This window comes from Lodderomyces beijingensis, assembly GCF_963989305.1.
Source record: "Lodderomyces beijingensis strain CBS 14171 genome assembly, chromosome: 5".
Lineage (NCBI taxonomy): Eukaryota > Fungi > Ascomycota > Pichiomycetes > Serinales > Debaryomycetaceae > Lodderomyces > Lodderomyces beijingensis.
Genome location: NC_089974.1, coordinates 251490 through 275662, shown reverse-complemented (window position 1 = coordinate 275662; position 24173 = coordinate 251490). Strand labels below are relative to the sequence as shown.

Genomic DNA, 24173 nt, shown 5'->3' with positions numbered 1-24173 from the left:
AATTATACAATGAAAGGAAAGGGGTTGCCTTGTCTTGCGTTTTGCAGAGTTTGGTTTTCGCTGGTGAGATTCAGATAATCTCACATGCTGCTCGATTCAATTAATTAAATTGATGCAGGTTTGGTTGTGAGCAACGGGCAATGGAGATTTCCACACATAGGAACAATCCATTTTGCTCCCACAGCTAGCGATTATGTACATTTTTGGCAGCTAACGGTTTCAATTGTCTTGAATAAATTAAATTTTTTGTTTTCCATTCTTTCTAAAGATTTTACAGAGTTTGTATCAAGGTTATACACCCTTGGCCAATTCGGATCTGACCCAGCCTTCTAAGCCGCCCTTGACAATAATATCCTGTAAATTCGTACCCAACTCGCCCACCTTCTGCTTCAAAATCACTTGTCCCTGCGAATCAACAACTTCCACCAACGCCTTGGTAACATCCCACTTTAAAAACCAGCCGGTGCGAATAGTCAACTCCTTGGAATCGGCGTATTTAGCTCTCAACTTGTTGATCAACTCGGGGATCTCCAACGTGAGCAAGGCATTGTTGATTGAATTACGACTGAAGATGTTGCCAAATGATCCTGCCACAACGAGTTTCATTCCACGCGCCAAGATACAGGTGGCTGCTTGCTCGCGCGAAGATCCAGTTCCGAAATTGAAGCCCGATATAATAATGTCACTTGATTTGGTCTTGTTTTTAAATTCAGGGTCGTAGTTCTCCATGCACACTTCAGCCATTTGCTCCCTGGTGATATCATCCTGATACGTGTACTTACCGGGGTAGATTCCATCGGTGTTGATATTGTCGGCATTGCATAGGATAAGCTCTCCCTCAATGGACTTGGGGAATCCCGGCAACACTTCCACCGATCCCGTTGATTCTGATTCTGATTCCAATGATGCCGACTCGTCAGCGTTGCCCTTTTCAATCTCGATGCTGGTAACTGTGGCTGTGCTTGGCTTGACGGGTTTCGACTCAATCTCTTCTGGTGCTCCAATACGACCCAAGATAGCCGACGCTGCTACAACTTCGGGCGAGGCCAAGTAAGCCAAGGCATCCTTTGAGCCCATTCTCCCTTTGAAGTTTCTATTCGTGGCACTGATGCCCACTTCCCCGTCTTTCAACAACCCACTTCCCAAGCCGATACATGGACCGCACCCGGCCGGTAATGGAATAGCGCCAGCTTCCAAGATATCCGACCAAGCTCCACAATCTTCTGCATCCTTTTGCACCAAAGACGATGCGGCAGCAACGTAAAACTCAACGTTGGGGTCAACTTTACGGCCTCTAAGGATCTTGGCTGCCGCCTTGATGTCCGACAATCTCGAGTTGGTGCACGAGACCAAATATGCCTTGTTGATGGCAATGTTGTTTTCAGACAATTTGCTCAATGGCGTAGAGACTTTCACCGAGTTTGGCCCCGAGACGTGGGGCGACAATGTAGACAAGTCAATCACCAAATGCTTGGCGTATTTGGCGTCGTCGTCGCTCTTCATCTGCTCCAACTTCAACGCTTCCACAGTTTCATGGTTGATTCTAGGATGCTTGTCGCCAACTTGGCCCAATCGTTGTTGGTAAAACTCAATCAATTTGTCATCAACGGGGAATAACCCACTCAATGCGCCCCATTCGGTGGTCATGTTGGCAATAGTCAATCTGTAATCCACTGGCAACTGTTTGACTCCATCACCAACAAATTCAATAGCGTGGTTCAAGACTTCGTCCTTGTTAAAGAGCCCACACAAGGCCACAATGATATCCTTACCAGTGACACCCTCAGCCAACTGACCTTTCAATTCGACTTTGGCCACGGGTGGGATTTGCCACCACGTTTGGCCAGTAGCCCAAATCGATGCCGCATCGGTTCGCACAATGGGGGTTCCCAAACTTGCAACTCCACCATACGTATTACTATGGGAGTCAGATGCCACCGTCATATTCCCTGGGAAAGCATAGCCTTCTTCAATCATAATCTGGTGACCGATACCTCTACCAGCAGGGTAGAAATCGATCCCTTGCTCCTTGGCGAATCGCTCGATATTCTCGTATTTTTTCAAATTGGACTCGGACTTGTTCTGCACATCGTGGTCCAAAGTGGTGACTATTTGTCGATTGTCCTTGACATTTTTCGCTCCCAACCCCATGAACTTTGTCGCCACAGGCCATGAGTTGTCATGGGACATACAATGTTGTGGCTTGATCGTGACATAGTCTCCACTCACGACTTTTTTAGTTGATCCTGGGGGGAGAATTGCATATTTTTGGACAATTTTCTCGGTGAGGTTTTGTCCTGCAAAAAACGGACCGGTGGTTGAAAATGTGCGTAGAGACTGCTGCGCAAGTCTCTGTCTTAGGCTTAGGCTTTGGCGTATGTTGAGCATTTGCTTTTGTAGTGAATTGTTTAGCTTGAATGAACTGAGATGGAAGAGTAAACTATGATCTCTCTCTCTCTCTACCCGCGCTAGATGCTGGAGAAAGTGAAAAATTTCTTTACTCGAGTGGGTTGGTGCTGCATACAAGCGATAAGAGTTTTGCGCATCTTATGAGTCAGACAATTTGCAATCAAATCCATTGGACTGTGGGCCGTACTTGGGTCCCTACTTGGACCCTCACTTCGAAGTCATGCCCTTTACTTGAAACAAGCAACGAAAAATTCGCCATGCAAAAAAATAGTACTTTTTTTTTCCAATGGTGTCCACTTTGCAAGTGAGGCCTGTGGCTGACACTTTGAAAAAATTCCAAAATTTTTGCATCATTTTCGGTGATAATCTGGATCGCGTAGTGAAGCACTCGACGACTGGTCGCCAGGGAAAAACAACTTTTGCATGCTTCTGTCCACAGCATGTTCAGGAAAAGTGCCCGGTTTCGGGGTGTAAAGATTACCGTTGTCCAATGTCGGGCTTGGCGGTTTGAAATGAGCCTCGTACGGGTTTGCACAGGGCCGGCTCACGTCTCTCGTGGCAACTTTGTGTAAAGTCATATGAGCTTTGTCTCTGAAACGGTCTATGCATTGTTTCACTCCCAAACGCTCGTGGTGCGGGTGCAACGTGCCGAATAAGGTGTGGAAGTTTTCTTTGAACCTTACTCGCTTACGCGGTTTTTGTGGCATTGCTGCTAAACTTTCACTACTCGCTTCCAAACCCTCCTCTTGCTCCTCTTCGTTCTCCATCTGGTACTCAACCTGGGTTTCAGTGTGATTTTCAGGGTGGTTCTCAACCTCTCTCGCCGAAAAAGCACTCCGATCATCATCACTATTATTATCAACGCCACAACCACCATTAGCTGATGATGGTTTCTCTTGTAAAAATCTCGTCTCGTCGTCTTGTCTTTCTAGTATTCTTTTATCGTGCATGACGTTGAGCTCATCAACGAGAGCAACAGCTAGCTCTCTTTGATGTTCCCGTATTTCTTGTCCCCGTTTAGCTTTTTCTTTTTCCAATTCGCGTGCTCTCTTTGCCTCCTTTATCGTGGCAATTTCATGGTTCACCTTTTGAAGCTGGTAAGGATCGTCGTTAAATTTAGAAGCGGGCATGGGGTTTTCTGACCCTGGTCCAAATTTCTCGTGTATTGCAGTTAGCTGCTTAACATGCTCTCTCTTATCCTTCAAAATTTGGTTGTACAACTTCACCATCCCTGAATTTGGCCGCCTGGCTAAAATAAACTTTGTCGGGGTCCCCTCTAGTTGATATGCTTTGACATGCTTTTCAATCTCCTCGAGGCGGGCCAATTCATCGATAACCTTCTCTGCCTTAGTTTCTGAATGAACCAACGTGTTTGAGCTCGCGGGACTAGCAACGGATTTGTTTTTTAACCCTGCAAACATGACTTTGTTGGCACGGACACTTGGATCATTGTCGATGTGGTCAAGGTCAACCCCGTCCCCTGCTGTTTCAAGGTCATTACCGATTTCTGATTGCTTACCCACTGAAGCTTTAGCCTGATCAAAACCAGCAGTATCTGACAACATACTCAACCAAACTCTTCAGCCACTTCAAGAATTCTTTTCTTTCTTTCACCAGGCAACGATGGCATTGATCGACAATGCCTGCTTGAGGGGGGCTTCTTCCCTCAGGTAAGTTTTGCAACCAAAATTGACGTGTGTCGCATTATTCGTGACAAAAGAATCGCGACACGAAAAATGACAAACCATGTCCGTTAAAGATACCTCGGGTTATACACTCCTAGTTCATAAACGGTTTCCTCCTGATCATTATCACCACCACTACTGTTAAGACCTCATGCCTGGTGAAAGTGCGGTAAAGGTAGGCTACTACGATCCGTTTGGGATCTGGCCGAGACTCCAAGAGCAGGTCACCACCAAGCTCCCCTTCCAAAATTTCCACGTGAGGCTAGACCCACGACAGACGCTCAAGACCATCAGCCAGCTAGAAGTGGGATTCGAGGAAGAGGTGCCGAAAAAGGGAGAATACCACGCTTTTCAAGATGACCGTATCAACAGCTCCACTTATGTGCGCATGATGTTTGTGACAATCGAAGACATGGATAAATACCGAGGCCAAGTTCGACCGTTGATTCGCGAGTGGTTGAAAAATCTCGTCTTCAAGACCCACAACCTCTCGTGGATGATTGTGCTATATATACCTCCTGACTCCAAGGATAGGAACAGCTCTCTTATCAAGACTTCATTTTTCGATAAGCTAAAGATTGACTTTGGGCCACAGGGTAAGCAATTGCACACGATCTTGCCTGGCGCGGAAGAGATTTTGAAAATACCCGGCGAAAGGTGTTTTAAACTCAAGGCAAATGCCAATGAAGGGAACGAGCTACTAAACCAGGTCAAAATCTTGCTCGGGTCTTCTTTTAGTGGGAGGTTCATTAGATATAACGAGCTAATTTCGCAAACTGGTTCTAAAGGCAAGACCCAGTTGTTGGCAAGACTCGAGTTGGGCTATCTTTTCCAGGACATGAAGTTGCTACAAGATGCTTTGAACACGAACGAGCTGCTATTACAGGATTTGAAGCTTTTGATTGCTCAGCGTCGTCCTGAAACCTTTGATTACAAGGTGACACTACCAGACTCGCTTGATGATTTCGAATTTGAACAACTTGTCGACAAAACCAACAGTGAAGAGCAGTTGCTCTCTGCCGGCGCCGTGAATCTATTCCAGTTGCGGTGCCTTTTTTTCCACATTGAAAGCAATATATTAATGGCCATAGCTGAAGAGGCGATGAAGAAATCGTTGTTTCCCACGGCGTCAAGGGAAATATCTCGGTTATTTCAAAGAGTAATGATGTTTCTCAGCGAAATTGAGGCCGAGTTTACTCGCAGTTGTGAATTGGAGTATGTGGTCACCAAGTATTTCCTCGAGTTGCCCACACCCGTTGGAAAGTTGCTTGAATTGTTTGAAAGTAATTTAAACTCCACACAGGAGACTAAAGAAGAGCTGGTGCAAATGCCAGACTTGATGGAGATGGTTGCTGAATTAAAATTGTTTCAGAAATCGGTGGTCAGCAAACTCGCACGAAGCCGCGGCATCGAGATCGAAGGTTTGGACGTGGTGGTGCTTGAAGATATCGACTTGAACCAAGAGACTCCAGACCCGCCTGCTGCAAGGTTGGAAACAATTCCCTTGACAAACGGATCGTTGATGGCGATACTCAAGGACAAGTCCACCTACATGGACTATTTTGAAACCACCACAGAGGAAGCCATTGAGTATTTGGTGAAATGCAACCGAGATCGAACCATTGACATTCTCTCGTTGGACTTGGCAATGGTAAACTACGCAAGGGGAAACTACCGAGAGTGCATTGCTTCCTTGTCGTACGAATACTTCACGCTGAATGGATGGAGTCTCATCGGAGGTGTCCTCCTCGACGTCTATTTGAAATGTATCGAGAAGTTGGAACCCGAAAACAAGAAGGAGATTTTGGATGCAAGCGTGGTGCTATTGTCGCGGACCAAGTCGTTGGCGATATTGCAGGACAAGTCCCGGATCGAAAAGCTTTACAAAACTATAGTCGAGACTCGAGGCGACAATTTGCAAAAGCTAAGCTATCCACTAGATAAGATTTTCGACAATGTCATGGTGGACTCTTTTGTTTACCCAGACCTTGACGTTGACGAGGACAAGTACATCATCAAAATCACACTTGTTAATCCGTTTGCAATCCCCATTACTTTATCGCACGTGGCACTAACTTTGCAAGATAAGAGCGAAGGATCCAGCGTCGTTTTTAGCTGTTCTAATCTCCAGTTGAAGGAATCCAAGGGTAAGCAAGACTTTCAACTAAGCACCAATGGAATCAAGTTTGGTGTCTTTGCATGCCATGAGTTGGAAGTCTCCCTTGGCGAGCATCTTTTGTTGCAACGGGTATATAAATCAGAGACTACCAAGGTCAACACGCCCTTGGTCAACCAGAAACATATTGGCCCCGGTGATCTCTTGATCCACCAAAGTGTTGAGAAACTCCAGGCTAGATTCATAAGAGCCTCGTCGCGCACGTTGAAGGAGAACCATCCAATTTTGCAAATCACCAATGGGAACAATTGCATTAAGAAGTTAAAGATTACATTGACTTCCCACCACATAAACAACAACAACACCCAAATTAGATTCAATGAGCCCGAATTAGAGGTGAATGAACTTTCGCCCGGAGAAACTAGGCAAATCACTACACCTTGCACGGTTTCACCAGAGGCCAAGGAGGCTCATTTACAAGCTACTGGAACTTACGAGATTGGAGGCGAAGAATTCAGCTTTCAAATTTCAAACGGCATTGATATCAGCTTGAGCATCGCTGTGTCGGTGCAAGATGTGTTTAAGCCCAAATTCCTTTACTCGAGGTTCCACGTTAGCAGCGTCAATCCTCATATACCAATCAAGTTGATTTCGCACAGTTTGGAGAGCTCAAGTTACAACATCAGAGGTGGCATACAAATGCCGGGTGTGATTGCTTCTGGCGAGCAACCTGCATCGCTCGTTTACCGCATTGAACCAAGAGCAAGAACTCAAGAAGCTGTTGATTCAGTGTTGAAGTTGACGATCAATTACAAGAATGTGGAGCTTGAAACCCAACGGGCGTTTGTAAATTACTTGAAGGACCTTTTTGAGAAGCACAATAAGGACATGTTGAAGTACTGGTACGTCTGCGAGGATTATCTCTTGCCTCATGCCAAGTTCAACTTGGACAAGTACATCACCTCGGGCGAGCTTGAGATTACAAACTCGAAAAAGTTTTTGGATGACGGGAGAAAACTATTAGCTCGATACGTTGACGGGTCCCTGGATCGCAATACGCTTTTGGATTTGGTTTCAACTTTTTTTGGTTCAGATCAACTGAAACATCATGAAGCTGCAAGTAAAGACGATCAATTTGTGGAAACTTTGATTATCGACGTCGCCGTGCCGCAACTCCAGTTCCTCCACTCTGTCGAGTTCCACTGCTCGCGGAAGCTCGTTGTTGTGGGCGAGCCCATCCCAGTCAAGATCACAGTTGACACCACTACGAAATGGGCCGCCGCAAGCACGCAAGTGGGGGCAATTTCCGAAAATGGCCACCAGGTGGTGGGAAAAGACCGCGATGCCAGGAAGAGTGCAAAGTTCAAATTGGAGATCATCCAGAGCGCAGAGTATCTTATCAGCGGGCTCACGAGCCACGTGTTTGATGTTCCCTACCTCGATTCCAGCTTTGACTTGGACGTGATTATTATCCCGCTCACCGTGGGCAAATGGAAGTATCCGCGCGTGGTGATCAAGGCAGTTGAAGCGGGACCAGTTGACGACCTTTCGTTCTCGGATGTCTATTTGGTCAACTCGGGGGAATTATTGACAGTTGTGCCCTTCACCAACGAAATTACATTTACGTTTTAGCATTAAAAAAATAGAAATAGAAGAAATAGAACATTCATCACTTACCTCCCTACTCAATCGTGCAGTTTTTTTTTTTTTTTTTTACTGCTTTTACTGATGAGACAAATTGGATTAGTTTCTATAAGTACAAGAATACATAGCTCATTGCATGCTAACTACGCGTAAACTACATCATCGCGGGCGAGTCTCAGTAGTTCATGCTCAACCAATCCCACTCGCCGGTGCCAGTGCCGTTGGCACTGCCATTGTTGCCGTGGTTGGTGCCGCCGCTCAAGTGAGAAGCCAAGTCGTCGTCCATCATCATCATCATCAGGTGGTTGTGCGCGTGGCTCGAACGATGTGTTCCGGTGATACTGGGTCCGAATCCCATCACGGGCGTCGTCACGGTTGAAGTGTTGAAGTCGTCTAGTTTGACCGAGGGGGACGATTTCAAAAATGTTTCGTTGCTATTCGCCGGAAGTTGTTGTTGCTGTAGTTGATATGGATGCTGATGTTGAAGATGAAGATGATGGTGGTGTTGGTGTTGGTGATGTGGTGGCGTTGGGTTATTGAGGCTGCTCTGGTTCTGGTTCTGGTTCTGGTTCTGGTTCTGGTTCTGGTTCTGGTTCTGGCTCATGAATCCGGAAAAGGTCATTGAGATTGGAAGTGATGACGGTGTGGGGTCTGCAGTCTTGGCAAGAATAGTGTCTGCTACTCGTGTACTTGATTTGTTCCTCTTCATACTTGGTCGCCTTGCCTTTCGCACTCCTCCCGTGGCGGCCGAGGGTCCTCTTGTAATCGAGCCCGAGGGTATTGGTTTGCGGTCCTCGCGTTTAAACGACGTGGGATTGAGGTCATCGCCGTCGTCTCTTTCCTTCCGGTTGTCGCTGTTAGTGTTGTTGTTGTTGTTGTTAGTTTCAGCGGATTTAGATTCAGAGCTGGCCCCACCACGTTGTCGCTTTTTAATCACATCAGTCTTTAAGCTCAATGGTCTCACTACTCCATGCAATTTCAAAAATAGTCCACAGGCATTACACAATGGCTGGCCCTCAGGGTTTCTTCGCCATAATGGAGTTGTTTTGGTGTGACAGTTGGAACACGATACTCCGGTATTGTTGTTGTTGTTGTTGTTGTTGTTGTTGTTGCTTGCCGCTCCTGTTGACGAAGACAATGATGCTGCGCCTGCGCCTGATCCAGATCCCGAGCTAATGACCCCTTCCAGCGGACTGCCCCCCTTTTTGCCCGGTCGATTATTACTGGGCTGCTTGTCAGGTTTCTGCTTCTTACTTTTCTTGCTTGACGAGGAGGTAATGTCTCGTAGTAAAGGGTCTACCTTGTCATCGTTCTGGCTTGGAAGCGTGAATTTCACATCACCTCCCATGTTCGGCGGCCGCGGAGGGTCCAAAAAAAACTCATTGGGGTGCTTATTTTTGAGCATTTGTCCAACGGGGGTTTGGGTTCTTGATCGGCTATTGGCGTTGCTTTGAAACTCATGTATCGAGTTGTACTCAGGCAACGAAGCAAGCGATTCCTGTCTCAACAAGTTCGATGGCGTCGTTGTGGTGGTCGCTGTATCAGTTGGTGGGTACTGGCCGTGGTTGCGTGAATGGTAAAAGTTGGATACCGGAAGCGAAGTGGAAAACTGAGTCGTGGACGGGGTAATGGTGGGCACGGAAGAGGCGGCGGTGGCGCTCTGGTGAGTAGGGGTATGTATAAAGTCATCAAACAAAGGTCGCTCGTACGACGAAGTGATGCTGTCTTGGAAAGACGAGTGCGGCTGGAGACTCTGGAAATTGGTGTTTGGTCCTTCAAAAGCCAAGGGGTCCAATGAAAACTCAAAAGATGTGGATTGGGGAGGTATATGGAACTGCCCTTGATTATGAGGGATATCCATCAGATGGTCAGTGTTTCTTTTTGAAGTTGCAAAGCTCAGCAGCTGCTGATTAGCAGGACTGGAAAAGCCATGATGGAAGTGGTGGTGGCCGTCATGAGAATGAGACAAGTCTATTTGATGAAAGTCGTTCAACTGTTGAGACAATTGCGAAAGCGGTTTCGTTGCATTCATCTCTGGCGAGAACTGGGCCGCGCGCTTCTTTGGTAGATTGCTTATTGAAGTCATCCCTCCCATAGTTACCTCTTCCTCTTCTTCGTCTTCGTCTTCGTCTTCTTCTTCCTCGTCGTCGTCGTTTTCTTCATCAATACCGTCCTGAGTCTTTCTTTGGTGATTTGGGAAATAATTAAAGTCGTCGTTAGCATGTAGCCCATTTGCCCCCATTTTTCTTATATGAGCCACATAATCAAAGTCTTCTGCCCCTGGATCAGATGTCGCGTTGCTATTCATAATCCGGCGGGAACAATCTGACGTGATGTTTAGACTCTTGTTGTGGTTGAAATTGTCATTATTGCCCCAGCGCTGTGGCTTTTTACTTTGGAAAGAGCTGTTATTAGGTTTGATGTTTGGAGTAGAATTGGTGGTGGGTTTAAACGGGTGTGGCGTATGACGATCATCTCCGTGCTTCAAATGCGACCTTGTACTCAAATTTCCGTCACCGTTTACACTGTCACCCTTGCTGGAGTCTCTATTTGACAAATACATCATTCTCCACGTCAAGTTTTCCATTCTGGTTTTATAAGGTAAAGAGTCCTTCGCCTTCCGGTACATCTTCCACAAGCCCTCTATATTGTCCTCTTCATTGGATAACAAGTGGGCCAAACTGACTGCGTTGTTGTTCTTACTCGTGCTAAGGTTGAATTTGAACTTTGGCTCGACAGGTGATGGATGAAGAGAGGGGTCAGAGCTAAACTGTTGGGTGTTCCGTGTACATAGCGATTCATTGTCATCATTCTGGCGGCGGTGGTGGTGATGGTGGTGGTATGAATTTGGTGAACCGGCAAACGAGGACGTTGTCGATGCCACGTGCCGCTGGTTACCACCATTACTTCGTGTATATGGAGAATTGAGGTTCATTTGAGGGAGGACTGGAGATCTGGAGAAAAGAAGAACCAAAGAAACGTTACATAAACTGCCGTTGAAATCGATGCCAGTTTTTTGTTTCAACTTCGTGATCGGGTGTGTGGGTAATTTTTTTTCCCCCTCTAAAGTCCCATCCTACCAATCCCACCAATACTGCCGATACTACAACTACTACAACACTATCAGTTTTTCGAGTCCATTAGAGACAACCTTTTAGTCTACTCTGCTCGCTGGTGACAGCTCCAACCGTTTGAGTCCGGTTTACGCTCTTGGCGGAATCACCGACTAAACGCTCAAGCGCACGGTTCTTTGCCTCATGGGCCCGTGTGTGGGAACTATCCACCACCATTACTGGCTCTTGGTGCCGGGACACGCAAGTACAAGAGCAAGCGAGGCCGAGGAGGAGGGTAAATTGGCTCCTTTTTTCGCGGCTCGGCTTCAAGACGAAGACCTCGTCTTCTCGGGAAGTCCAGCACACACAGGGTTCAGCCTCACAGCAAGTGCTGGCAGCCCGTTGGGTCCAACCTTCAAACCCAAGAAAAAATAAAACCACCTCCTTTTTCGCAGCCTCGAGACGAAAACGGGTTTCAATGTGTTTATCCGGCCAATCAAAAAGACCACTATCGCCACGCAACACGGCCAAACCAGCCAAAACAGATCCCGAGCTCCCATGAAGCGGCCCTTTGTCCTCTAGTGAGACCGCTTTCAGGAAGACACTGGTCTACCTCGCGAAGTGTTTCGGCTAGTGTGCTTGGTTTCTCTCTATCGCTCTGTCCAGCTCTGTTATGTGCCATATCAGTTGGTTAAAACCTTTCCCTCCCCCCCTTCCCCCCCCGGGCTTGTTCTCGCTGTGTTTTGTTTTTCGCAGCCTTTTTTTGGTGGTGGTTAATTAATTGGGTATCGCGGGGTTTGTCCTGCCCCGCGTGCCGCACTCTGATTGGACGATAAGACGCAGCCATCTTGCTGCAATTGGATTACGTAAGATCGCCAGCGATAAGCAGCGAGTGTCGCATTTTTGTTGGTGTCGCAAAGATTTCAAAAAAAAAGCGCGTCACTGGATTGTCGCGGAATTTGCAAATGCGACATCGAGCCACGACACAACCAAAAACAACCATGTCACGAGTCGCGTTCCTCACTACTACAACTTCACCAAATACATGTGTGTGGTATATACACCCACTTTGCAACATCCAGCAATTGTTGCCTTCACGAAGTCAATTCAAGGTTGCATTGCATTTACCAAGATTTAGTATCCGAGACCGGTGCTTTTTGATTGCAGTATGTGTTTTCCCCTTCCAAACTCCATGGGCTGAGCTGAGGAGCCAAATGAAAGTGGTTGTGTCACCAAACGGAAAAGTGCTGCCAAAAATTTCAAAGCGACTTTGCCACCCCCCCTCCACTTGAAGCTCACTCCACCACACATGAACCACTTCGATTCTCACTCATGCGATATAGTCATCCCTTGTGTGGCTCAAGCTTTTAAAAAGCCAAAAAAAAGAACCAAATTAAAATGTTTTACATTGTGAACCGATTTGGAGCAGCTCCAGCTCCTCCAGGGTGGGCCGCGTGCAAGGTGCTCCGCTCAAAGGGAGAAAGATCTATGTGACATGACATTGGGTTCTGCTTTGTCTCTGGCTTTACCAAAGACGGGGGGATTTGGTGGGGGTTTTTTTTGGTTTCCCAATCGCAAACGTTATACCAATGCAACATCAGCTTCAACAAACCTTAATCTCACCACGAGTATGCGCTTAAAACACGCAACATCTACATTGTTCTTTTGCTTTTGCTTTTTTTTTTTTCTTCCTTCATTCCAACGTTTTTGGTGAGAGTGTTTATGAATCATCTGTTTTTTGGACTTGTTCAAGAATGTCCGTAAAGCATAGCATGGCACGGCATGGCAAAAGAAAAGCAAAGCAAAAGATGGTATTCCATTCCGATTAAAACTTGGTAGATGCCGTCATCGACTGATGTGATCAGATCAAATCAGCGGCACCTCACTTTGAAATCCCGCCTGGCCTACTTCTCCTTCCCGTTTCCTGACGAGTGGTCACATCCAAAGGACTGACAAATAAGGTTTTTTTTTTTCGATCCAATGTTGCATGAACCTTTCCCAAGCCAAACCGTTGGTCTTGATCTTTACAGGGACCCAGTCTCAGCCAGGAATCCTTTTCCAACTGTGGTTCGAAATGAACAGCTTAAATGATGCAAGGGAAAACGAAGCGGGTTGGGGAGGGGGGTATGCAATGCAATAAAAGTGAGTAGGATTACCCCCCTCCACCCTCCTCTTTTTGCCCACAATTTTCCATTACCTTCCCTTCCTCCTCCTTCAATAAGTTCAACCCCCCCCCCCCCCCCCAACAGCAATGCTTTACCGATTATGGATAGTGCTATCTGCTCTAATAGCATCTGCATTGGCCGTGGACGTCACGCAAAACACCGTTGTTCGAGGCCAAATCACAGTCGAACTTTCCGGAGCCAATGTGTTCCCGGGAGTCTACTTGTCAATCGTCGATAACTACCTTTTGAATTGCGTCGGGAACGTCAAGGTGGGTGTAGGTGGTGGATTATACATCTCCAGTAACTCAAATATGTTCGCATTGAGAGTCACATTCCTCGGTGGAATATTCTCGATCGAGAATGACGGTATCATATCCTTAAATGCAATGAGATCGATGGTTTCTCCAAGCTATGCCTTGCTTGCGAGTTCATTCGTCAACAATGGCGAGTTTTACATGGCGGGAGATGATACTTTAGGTGTGCCAGTTTACGAGCTTCAGTCGCTCACTTGGGCAAACAACGGGCTAGTGGTGATTTCTCAAAAAGATCCGCTGGAGGCTTTGGCTTCCTTGGGTGCCACTGGAACCACAATCAATAACGCTGGAACGGTTTGTATTCGAAACGTTTATTATAGACAGACCACGGGTATCATGGGCAGTGGTTGCTTCGTGTTGCAAGAAGCAGGCATTTTTCAAGTACCCAATGCCTTATTGGTATTCGGCCGGGGCCAGTCCATATTCATGGAGGACGAACAATCTCAAATTATTGTTCAGGCATTGTCCACCGCGCAGACGTTTAGAGTGTACAATTTCGGAAATAACAATAGAATCGCCTTGACGGCTTATTTGTTGCCTACACTTGTTTTCCCGGCCTGGACTTATGAAGCATCCACAGGGATCTTGACTCTCAGATCAATGGCCTTGCTGCAGAGATTCATCATTGGACTGGGCTACAATCCATCTTTATTTGTCGCAGACACACACGGGATACGGTACACGGGAAGACCACCAAGCTCAACCAGACCCGCTGCTTGCCGGCCCTGTAAGGAGGTACCAGACGGACCAGGACTGCAACCCACCGAGTATGAAACTTCAGTCGTTGTCACCAATACCCGGTCGCGCACCTACACGAGATCGGCAGTTGTCAAAATCACCACTGACGAGAATGTCAAGTGGTATACAACTACTTCCTATTATCCATGGACTTCAACAGAGCAAGTAACCACCTATGTCACTCAATATCCCACCACCGATTCCGCAGGGGTTTTGCTCACAGAGAGTGCATTGGTTGCTGTCCAAGAATCAGAAGACGAGCTTTATACGTCTTCATCCCTCTACCCTCGACATTACGCAACGAGATACACCACTACAAATAGCATTGGTGAGAATGTCCAGGTCTTGGTGACCCCGAACCAAAACAATGTGTGGACTACCTCGTTGTCGACCATCCCCCAGTATTTTACCGAGTACACATCTACCATGCAGGTGATGAGCAACGGCGTAACGTCACCAGACGCGGTCCATGTCATTGTCACCACAAATGAGGAAGGACGGTGGACAACGATTGTGAGCGATATTCCAGAAGACTTTTTGTTGTACACAACTGTCTATTTCACACGTATCGATGGAAATCCCACCTTGGTTTCCAGGGAAGTGATGGTGACCACGGATTCAAATGGCCATTGGTATACTACCACGCAACCTCTTAGTCCCTCTTTTACAGAAGCCACGCTTCAAGTAACCTCAGTTCTGAACGGAATGATGGTAGTGCAGACTGTGGTTCAAGTTGTGACCACTAACGAGGCCGGCGAGTGGACAACTTTCAGGAGGTCGATTGCCGCACAAGCCACCAGCTACAGAACAACATACTTGACGACTGATGATCAAGCGAATTTGGAAACTGCCATTGCTCAAATTTTTATTTCCACCGATGAGAACGGCGTATGGCACACTTCCCTGTTTATAGAACAGTTCACTACTTACACGACGACTTTTGTTGGCACTGACACCCTTGGAGCAACCGGTACTTTTACCGGTGTGGTTGTCGTTACCACCGACCAGGACTCGCTTTGGTTTGCCACAACATCAACGATTCCGCGTACCCCTACCCTCTACACCACGATCATCGAACTGACGGATGAAGGCATGAGTGCCGCCACTGACTTGTATGAGATATTGATCACCACCAACGAGGATGGAAGATGGACTACGCAAACCAGACACATTGAACCGGAGGCGACCGAGTTCACGATGGTTGTGTCTGAGGACGGCAAGGCCGTGACTTATGCAGCTTTGGTCTCATCGGATGCGGAAGGAAACTGGTTTACTTCGATTCGAGAAGTCGACCCTCTTTACACATCGTACACCACGGTGTTTGAATCAAACAGCGACCTCGTTACTGCTCTCGTGATTAGATCCACTGATAGATTTGGAGAGTTGTACACTTCGACAATTATTCAAGAACCACTCACGTTCACGCAGTACACCCAATTGTACACAACCATGAATAGCCTTGGCTACGTCGAGACCAGAGTTGGTGAATTTATAGTCACCACGGATGATCGAGGAGTTTGGACCACGCAAGTGACTGATCCATCACCAACAGCGACAGGCTATATCTTGCCGTGGGTTATAACAAACAGTAATGGAGATGTGATTAGCGAGCAGCATTCCATCTTGGTGAGAACAAATGTTTATGGAAATTGGTTCACTGGTGTTTACAAAATGTGGACTACCTCCCACACGGAGACGATTTTAATCACAACCACCAATCCCGATGGAAGCAGCACTGTGGCCACTGTGCATGAGATCTTGACCACCGATGAAAGCTCAAGCTGGTATACCTCGACAACCACCAAAGTGGACGAGGCGACGGAGTATACCTCTCTCTACTTTGAGACAAGCACAAATGGTCAAGTCCAACCGACAAGCGTTTTCAATATCTTGGTGACCACGGACGCCGAGGGGAATTTCGGAACTGCCACCAACAACATTGACGCAAACACAAGATTCACTACTCAATACGAAGTGCCTGACCCCAGTGGATTCACAGAGACTATCAATTTGGAAGTGCTTGTTACAAGCAATGCCGAGAGTGGGTGGGTAACCCAGTTTTCGCGCTTGAGTTGGGTCACCATGTCTAGTTACACCACCACATTCGAAACCACTGATCCGGACGGAGCAACAGCTACTGACTCGGCGTATGTTGAAATTGTCATGGACCTTGAATCTTCAACCACTACCATATCGTCCGTTTATCCTCGACCAACGCCTACCGTGACAGGCGAAACGGAGGAGGTGTCAACTACAACAGAAGCAAGTCTTCTGATCAACGCAGGAGCATATTACACTTTTTATTACACCACTTACACTACCACGACCGACGAGTCGAGTGAGGTTGTTGAGACTGCTTACGTTGAGATCAGTGCTGATGAGAGTGGGCAGGTTGTAACCAGCACGCTGGTGCTCACAAACGGGGAACTGGTGATCGATGAAACCTCCTTGGAGGAAGTCACCTCCTACTACACCACTTACACTACCACGACCGATGAGTCGAGTGAGGTTGTTGAGACTGCTTATGTTGAGATCAGTGCTGATGAGAGTGGGCAGGTTGTAACCAGCACGCTGGTGCTCACAAACGGGGAACTGGTGATCGATGAAACCTCCTTGGAGGAAGTCACCTCCTACTACACCACTTACACTACCACGACCGACGAGTCGAGTGAGGTTGTTGAGACTGCTTACGTTGAGATCAGTGCTGATGAGAGTGGGCAGGTTGTAACCAGCACGCTGGTGCTCACAAACGGGGAACTGGTGATCGATGAAACCTCCTTGGAGGAAGTCACCTCCTACTACACCACTTACACTACCACGACCGATGAGTCGAGTGAGGTTGTTGAGACTGCTTATGTTGAGATTAGCGCTGATGAGAGTGGGCAGGTTGTAACCAGCACACTGGTGCTTGCTGCTGGAGCAAGTGAACTCTCAGAGGAGGAAACAATTAACGGCGCAGAGTTGACCATGGAAACACTAGCGGAAAGCATCTACGAGAGCTTTGATACAGTCGAGACCGAGGAAGTCACCTCCTACTACACCACTTACACTACCGCGACCGACGAGTCGAGTGAGGTTGTTGAGACTGCTTATGTTGAGATCAGTGCTGATGAGAGTGGGCAGGTTGTAACCAGCACGCTGGTGCTCACAAACGGGGAACTGGTGATCGATGAAACCTCCTTGGAGGAAGTCACCTCCTACTACACCACTTACACTACCACGACCGACGAGTCGAGTGAGGTTGTTGAGACTGCTTACGTTGAGATCAGTGCTGATGAGAGTGGGCAGGTTGTAACCAGCACGCTGGTGCTCACAAACGGGGAACTGGTGATCGATGAAACCTCCTTGGAGGAAGTCACCTCCTACTACACCACTTACACTACCACGACCGATGAGTCGAGTGAGGTTGTTGAGACTGCTTATGTTGAGATTAGCGCTGATGAGAGTGGGCAGGTTGTAACCAGCACGCTGGTGCTCACAAACGGGGAACTGGTGATCGATGAAACCTCCTTGGAGGAAGTCACCTCCTACTACACCACTTACACTACCACGACCGATGAGTCGAGTGAGGTTGTTGAGACTGCTTATGTTGAGATTAGCGCTGATGAGAGTGGGCAGGTTGTAACCAGCACACTGGTGCTTGCTGCTGGAGCAAGTGAACTCTCAGAGGAGGAAACAATTAACGGCGCAGAGTTGACCATGGAAACACTAGCGGAAAGCATCTACGAGAGCTTTGATACAGTCGAGACCGAGGAAGTCACCTCCTACTACACCACTTACACTACCGCGACCGACGAGTCGAGTGAGGTTGTTGAGACTGCTTATGTTGAGATCAGTGCTGATGAGAGTGGGCAGGTTGTAACCAGCACGCTGGTGCTCACAAACGGGGAACTGGTGATCGATGAAACCTCCTTGGAGGAAGTCACCTCCTACTACACCACTTACACTACCACGACCGATGAGTCGAGTGAGGTTGTTGAGACTGCTTATGTTGAGATCAGTGCTGATGAGAGTGGGCAGGTTGTAACCAGCACGCTGGTGCTCACAAACGGGGAACTGGTGATCGATGAAACCTCCTTGGAGGAAGTCACCTCCTACTACACCACTTACACTACCACGACCGATGAGTCGAGTGAGGTTGTTGAGACTGCTTATGTTGAGATTAGCGCTGATGAGAGTGGGCAGGTTGTAACCAGCACACTGGTGCTTGCTGCTGGAGCAAGTGAACTCTCAGAGGAGGAAACAATTAACGGCGCAGAGTTGACCATGGAAACACTAGCGGAAAGCATCTACGAGAGCTTTGATACAGTCGAGACCGAGATCAGCTCTAGGCAGGCTGAGTCTTTGGATTTTTTGGCATCATTGAGTGAGCTGGAGGAAGGACACGTGTTGACATCGTATCACAGTACATATGAGGCGACGAAATCGTCGGAGCCTTTCGGTGGTGCATCTGTCATTGTCATAGTGGATGAAAATGGAGTGACTAGCACCACATCCATTATCGAGTCTTTGACCGATGAAAGCAGCGGAGACGGGGAATCAACAAAATCTATTAATGTGGAGACTGTTGATACTATAAGCTCGATGGAGAGTGCTCTGGTAGGCGTAGCTGGTGGGTATCTTGTCACTTCTTCTTATATCATCGTCTACCTGTTTATTGAAATCACAGCCCAGGGATTGGAGTCGGCATACGTTGAAGTTGTTGTCGATAACGACGGCGCAACCACAACATCTTCGTCCATTATTGGCAGATCAACAATCCTGATTGGACCAGATGAAACAGAAACAGTGAGCGATGCATTTGATTCGTCGTTAGAGGAGTCAATGGAGGAGTCAACAGAGGAAGCAACGCCTACTAGCGATAACGGATTCCATGTCACTTCATATTTCACGACGTACTCATTCTCGGAACTGAGCGAGGAAGGCTTGGAGTCTGCTTATGTTGCAGTTAGCGTGAACAACGGTGGAGCAACGACAACTAGGACATCGATTCTTGGAAGGTCAACTGTTGATCATCTATCGACTGGTTTGACTGAATCTGGATATGGTTCCGACATACCATGGGAAGAGACTGACTCAGCACTCACCACAGAGAGTTTTACAACACCAGAAAGAACAAATGTAGCTACAGGTTCCTATATTACTTCATATGTTACCCTGTACTCGTTCTTTGAATTGAGCGAGCAAGGTCTTGAACTGGGTTTTGAACTGGGTTTTGAACTGGGTCTGGTTCTGGGTCTCGAATCCGCATATGTTGTAGTGCGCCTCGATGGATATGGTGATACACGCACTTCATCATCAATCATTGGAAGATCTACCATAACGGGCGTTGCACAGGAAACTCTGAGCGAGTTGGACCTAACACTGATGGCCGCTTTGGCTAGTTATTTCACCACTTACACCGTCATAGAGTCGGGCTACGAAGTTCTCGAGACTGCGTATGTTGAAGTTAATACTAATGAGTCTGGAAGCACATTAACTACGCCGCTGATCCTCAAACATCTGAGCAGCATAACCGATGGTGATGGAAGTGAAACAACGGAAGAATTGAAAAATTCTACGGAGTTTGGAGACTTTGAATCGAGCATTACAGGATTTGGGGAAACAACACTTGAAGTGTCGGAGATGCTGGCGTACTGGGAGAGCGAAAGTGTAGATTCCCAACCGGGTTATGGTCTGGGTCTTGAGCCCACTCTGTCGGACTCAATTGACGACAACGACGACGATAACATTCGCTATAAAAGTTCAATAACAGAGGCAGAGAGTTTTGAGTCCGAAATGGGAACTGAAATCGAAACTGAAGCCGAAACCGTCAATAACAGCGCCGAGTCGGTTTATGAGAGTGGAACAGAAATTTTAACTAGTGGCGAGTTCCTATCTAGTTATGTTCTGGGTACACTGAGCGGACAAGGAGGACAAAGTTACGGGTTCAATTGGAGCCTGCATGGCGAAAACGGCCTTACTTCCGGTGTAACGTCAACGTCCAACCCTTCAGCTTCAGATGATACGACGCAACTGCAGCATTCTGACGGTGGAGGAGATTTTTCAGAAAGTCACGAATCATCAATCGATGAAAACTTGGAGTCGACTCTCTCTGAACAACTCGTTGAAACTCAAGAGAGCGGTTTTGATTCCGAGTCGTTTGGCTGGTTCTCCCCTCTGGATGAGGCAGCAGCATCCACCGCAGGCTTCGAGGGAGAGCTGCAAACTGATGATTGGTCATCTACACAGGTGGATGAGCAAACATTTAGCATTTTCACTACTACAGACGAAAATGGGGACCGATCAACCGTTGTTGTTGAGATATTTGAGACGACACATCTGGATGGCCAGGTCTTGACCACGTCTGACGAGGTAAGTGCCGATTTTACAACTTTCATTGTTTCTCAAACACTATCGGAGGACACGATGCTTTTCACACAAGCAGTGTACGTCATCATAACCACTGACTCGGATGGGGAGTGGCAAACTCATTTCTTAGTCGATGAGGCAAGCTATTCGTTGCTTCCAGGTCAAGTGACTCTCACTCTGCCTGCTGTCCAGGAATCAATGGGAACAGAGGATTCGCTAGCGACACCACTGGATGCTCAGTTTGTGACTGTGTTGTCAACCACGGATGAGCTCGGCGAGCCTACAATGGCGTTGGTTGAAATTTCTGAGGTCACCGACGAAAATGGCTCTGTTGGCACAACTACGACGTACCCAGTTCCCCCCGTGGAGACGGCGATGACGATACCTTGGGTTCAATCCTACGAGAGCACTACTATCACACAAGGGGTCTATGTTGTAATCACAACTGATTCTGATGGAAATTGGACAACTCGTTTTTCCATTGACAAGCTTTTCACGTCAATAGAGCAAGCAATGACTGTGTACGTTTCAATTGATATCCTCGGAGAGCCAAAGACGACGAAGTTGCTTGAAATTTCTAAAGTTACGGACGAAAATGGATCAGTCCTGACCACCACTTCGTATCCTGACGTTTCCGCGCTGACTACAGTGGTTGTGCCTTGGATCAGCTCGGATGAGAGCACTACTATTACACAATCAGTTCATGTCGTTATCGGAACAGACTCGAATGGAGAATGGGTGACGCTGTTCTCGATCGATGCAGCGTTGCCTTCTTCCACAGATGCGCACAGTATTGGTATTACCATTCACACGGAGACTTCTATAGTTGTTTTCACCTCCATTGATAGCCTCGAATCACCCACGACGATATTGGGTGCAGTTTCCGAGGTCACGGATGCAAATGGCTCGATTGTGACTACTACCTCACCATTCCCCATGGCATTTACTTCGATAATTGTCCCCTGGATTGACTCGGAACCAAGTGGCGCGGCCGTGACTCAAGCGATGCACGTTGTTGTTACGACAGACCCGGACGGAGAATGGACGACTGTTTTTTCAATTGATGAATCCAGGTACTCCTTGTTACCAGACGGTTTTGCTGCGTCTTCAGTGGACTCTGGTGTCGCTTACAGTGGAGCAGCAGCTGGACCGCTGGCAACAAGCTCAAGTATTTCAGAGTCTCAAAACACTTCACAAGAAGCTGGTGCTACGTTCTTTAGTTTACCAGATTCTGTTTCTGGTGAAGTTGATTACGGGGAAACGTTATCCCCTGATGAATCCACTTGGAGGCAAAGCTCATCACCCTCTGACTGGCCGATTGTTGAGTCGCCAAATGTGGAAAGGTCAAGCAGCCTCCTGGGAGTCTTGTTGAGCGAGATCTTTGGTGGAGAAGGCACGAGTGTTGCAGACCCAGTGGACGTGGAGTCTGAAACTCAAGTGGATGATGGTGATTTCAATAATGCAAACTCAAAGAAGATACCTGGTTTCTTAGTATTGCTCAGTTCCTTGTTACACTTGTTGGTGCAGTAAACTTTCAATTTAGAATGAAAGAAAAAATAAAAAAGAAAAAAAATAGAAAGCAACGATTTGTATAAATAAAGTATTAATGGATTTCATTTCATGTACATGGTTCCTGACGACCCGCAGTCAAAATCAAGTTTGATTTTTGTATATTTGAACGCCATCACTTTTCGAAACATTCTTTTGTTAAGAGTTGAGTCCTGGCAAAGGAAAAAACAGATTGTGTGTGAATAAAGCTCCCGTTTATCAAAAGAACTGTAATAGAGATAGAACTAAACAACCACAGGCGAGCATCCCGGCCACTCGCGACGAGCTACTGTAAACCACCCCCCACTTCCCCAAATGAATCAAGTGAGTCAAAATGAAGCAGTTCGGATCACAACGGGTCCTCCAAAAAAAAAACCAAAAAAAAAAAGGAAAAACATCTAAAACACCGTCAAGGAACTTATACACGCATTGGAATTGAGAACTTCAAGAATACACCTGTCCAATCCGTAAAGCTTTGACTGGCCCCAGGCCCTTGACTTTGCATCGTCATCGTCATTCTTCCCGCTCCCTTCTGACGCGCGCTTGCTGCTGCTGCTGCTCTTGGGCACTTCAATTATATCCAAATCGTTATCAACAAACTCCGACTCGTAACGGTTCAACGAGACGGGGGCCAAATCCCTCACTGTAGAAGGCAACTGGTGGAAATAGGTTGACGAGTCAAACGACTCGAACTTCAGCGATTTGATTCTCCAGTTGCATCGACCCCAGCGCATAAAGTTCAAGTCCTCGGCGATACCGCCATTATGGAGTACCACTTTGGTCACTGTAGCTTTTGACGAACTTTGGTTCGTGGACGAGTTGGACTTTTGCAAGTCGTATAAGATATCAATTCCGTATTTGTAGTAGTTGTGAAACTTGCATGATCTTAACGTGGAAGTGGCAGTAGTAGAACAAGTAGTGTTAGTGGTAGTATTACTACCGCCATTACTGGTACTACAAGTGGTGCCAGTACCTGGACCACTTCCTGCAGTATGATCAGGTAGTTGGTTGTGTATCAGTAAACGAAGGTCAAACTTGTTGAACGACTCATCGGGCGGTCCCAACATGTGAACTATATCTTGTTGGGTTGACTTGCCAATCTGGATCACTTCCTTTTCGTTTAAGCGTACGACTCCCTCGTCGAGATCGACCAAGATTTCCTTGGACTGGTCTGGCGCGGGCTCTTCTTTATACGCATCCCATGACTTGCCCTTGAACAACGCAATTGACGAGCACACAATTTCATCGACTCCATCCCAATTCAACAACTCATCGACAATCACATCACCCTTTTTATCTGCGAGTCTTTTAAGCAAGTCCCTCTTCAAAATCTCAAACTTGAAAGCAATGCCCGGATAGGACAAGGTATAGGTGCCCTTGTCCAAATTGAGCTTTCCCGGGTACGTCGGGCCAAAGATTTTGTTGTAGATAGTCTTGAACGACGGCCCCACGGATACCAAAGGACGCGAGTGTTCCGAAAACGAGCTCGTGGGCATCGACGGCGTGCTAATGGGGGAAAATTCCTGGTTGACACTGCTGCTGCTGCTCGAAGTGTTGGAGACATTTTCAAATTCGTTCAAGCGCTGGTTCTTGTACGATAACCTAAGCGGGAAATCCAGGAATGCCAGCTGATCCAAGTTCAAGATTTCAATCAAGGTCAATTTCTGGTCCATGTTGCTGCTGAACGTGAGTCGTATGTGCATGTTTTTGATCTCAATCATCAAGGGCGCTTCATAGTAGTTCTTAGCATCGTAAATCACCGAGTACTTGTAGTTGTATTCGTTTAGATGCTTGATGGCGTCGAAAAGCGTCATGCCCAAATCAAGATTGTTGCCTATTCCATGGCCAGGGTTCACGTTTGTATCATATATCATTCCAAACGAGATCGTGGCGTTCTTCTTTATATCTATCGGAAATACTTTAACGCTACAAATATATATACCTTTATCTAAACTGCTCAATTGAAGGTAAAGCCTTGCTTCTATTGGTACTTGATGTGTGTGTTCTAGATGTTTCCTGACTCCTCAATTGATATCATTCCAGGGTTCTCCGTCTTATCGCCTGGTGGTTATCTGTTTATCAGATTGACCCAGCGTACACGACCACGGTCTGGGTCACGTGCAAGTGCAAGTAGGAAAGTCAAATGGGCC

The 24173-nt window shown here is 47.1% G+C and overlaps 6 protein-coding genes across 6 annotated transcripts; 2 read left to right on the top strand and 4 right to left on the bottom strand. All coding sequences in view use genetic code 12, as the record gives it.

Moving 5' to 3' along the window:
• Nucleotides 1-291: 291 nt before the first annotated feature.
• LODBEIA_P40320 (uncharacterized protein) lies at nt 292-2190 on the bottom strand (the record flags this gene model as incomplete). Its single annotated transcript, XM_066974209.1, has 1 exon — nt 292-2190. The coding sequence occupies one exon, from the start codon at nt 2188-2190 to the stop codon at nt 292-294; it is 1899 nt and encodes a 632-aa protein (XP_066830970.1).
• A 569-nt stretch (nt 2191-2759) lies between these two features.
• On the bottom strand, nt 2760-3974 carry LODBEIA_P40310 (uncharacterized protein; the record flags this gene model as incomplete). The annotated part of the gene is made up of 1 exon (XM_066974208.1): nt 2760-3974. The coding sequence occupies one exon, from the start codon at nt 3972-3974 to the stop codon at nt 2760-2762; it is 1215 nt and encodes a 404-aa protein (XP_066830969.1).
• A 271-nt stretch (nt 3975-4245) lies between these two features.
• On the top strand, nt 4246-7842 carry LODBEIA_P40300 (uncharacterized protein; the record flags this gene model as incomplete). Its single annotated transcript, XM_066974207.1, has 1 exon — nt 4246-7842. The coding sequence occupies one exon, from the start codon at nt 4246-4248 to the stop codon at nt 7840-7842; it is 3597 nt and encodes a 1198-aa protein (XP_066830968.1).
• Nucleotides 7843-8029: 187 nt separating this feature from the next.
• On the bottom strand, nt 8030-10789 carry LODBEIA_P40290 (uncharacterized protein; the record flags this gene model as incomplete). The annotated part of the gene is made up of 1 exon (XM_066974205.1): nt 8030-10789. One exon carries the CDS (start codon nt 10787-10789, stop codon nt 8030-8032), a length of 2760 nt encoding a protein of 919 aa, XP_066830967.1.
• Nucleotides 10790-13158: 2369 nt separating this feature from the next.
• On the top strand, nt 13159-22005 carry LODBEIA_P40280 (uncharacterized protein; the record flags this gene model as incomplete). The annotated part of the gene is made up of 1 exon (XM_066974204.1): nt 13159-22005. One exon carries the CDS (start codon nt 13159-13161, stop codon nt 22003-22005), a length of 8847 nt encoding a protein of 2948 aa, XP_066830966.1.
• Nucleotides 22006-22421: 416 nt separating this feature from the next.
• LODBEIA_P40270 (uncharacterized protein) lies at nt 22422-23897 on the bottom strand (the record flags this gene model as incomplete). The annotated part of the gene is made up of 1 exon (XM_066974203.1): nt 22422-23897. One exon carries the CDS (start codon nt 23895-23897, stop codon nt 22422-22424), a length of 1476 nt encoding a protein of 491 aa, XP_066830965.1.
• Between the last annotated feature and the right edge of the window lie 276 nt (nt 23898-24173).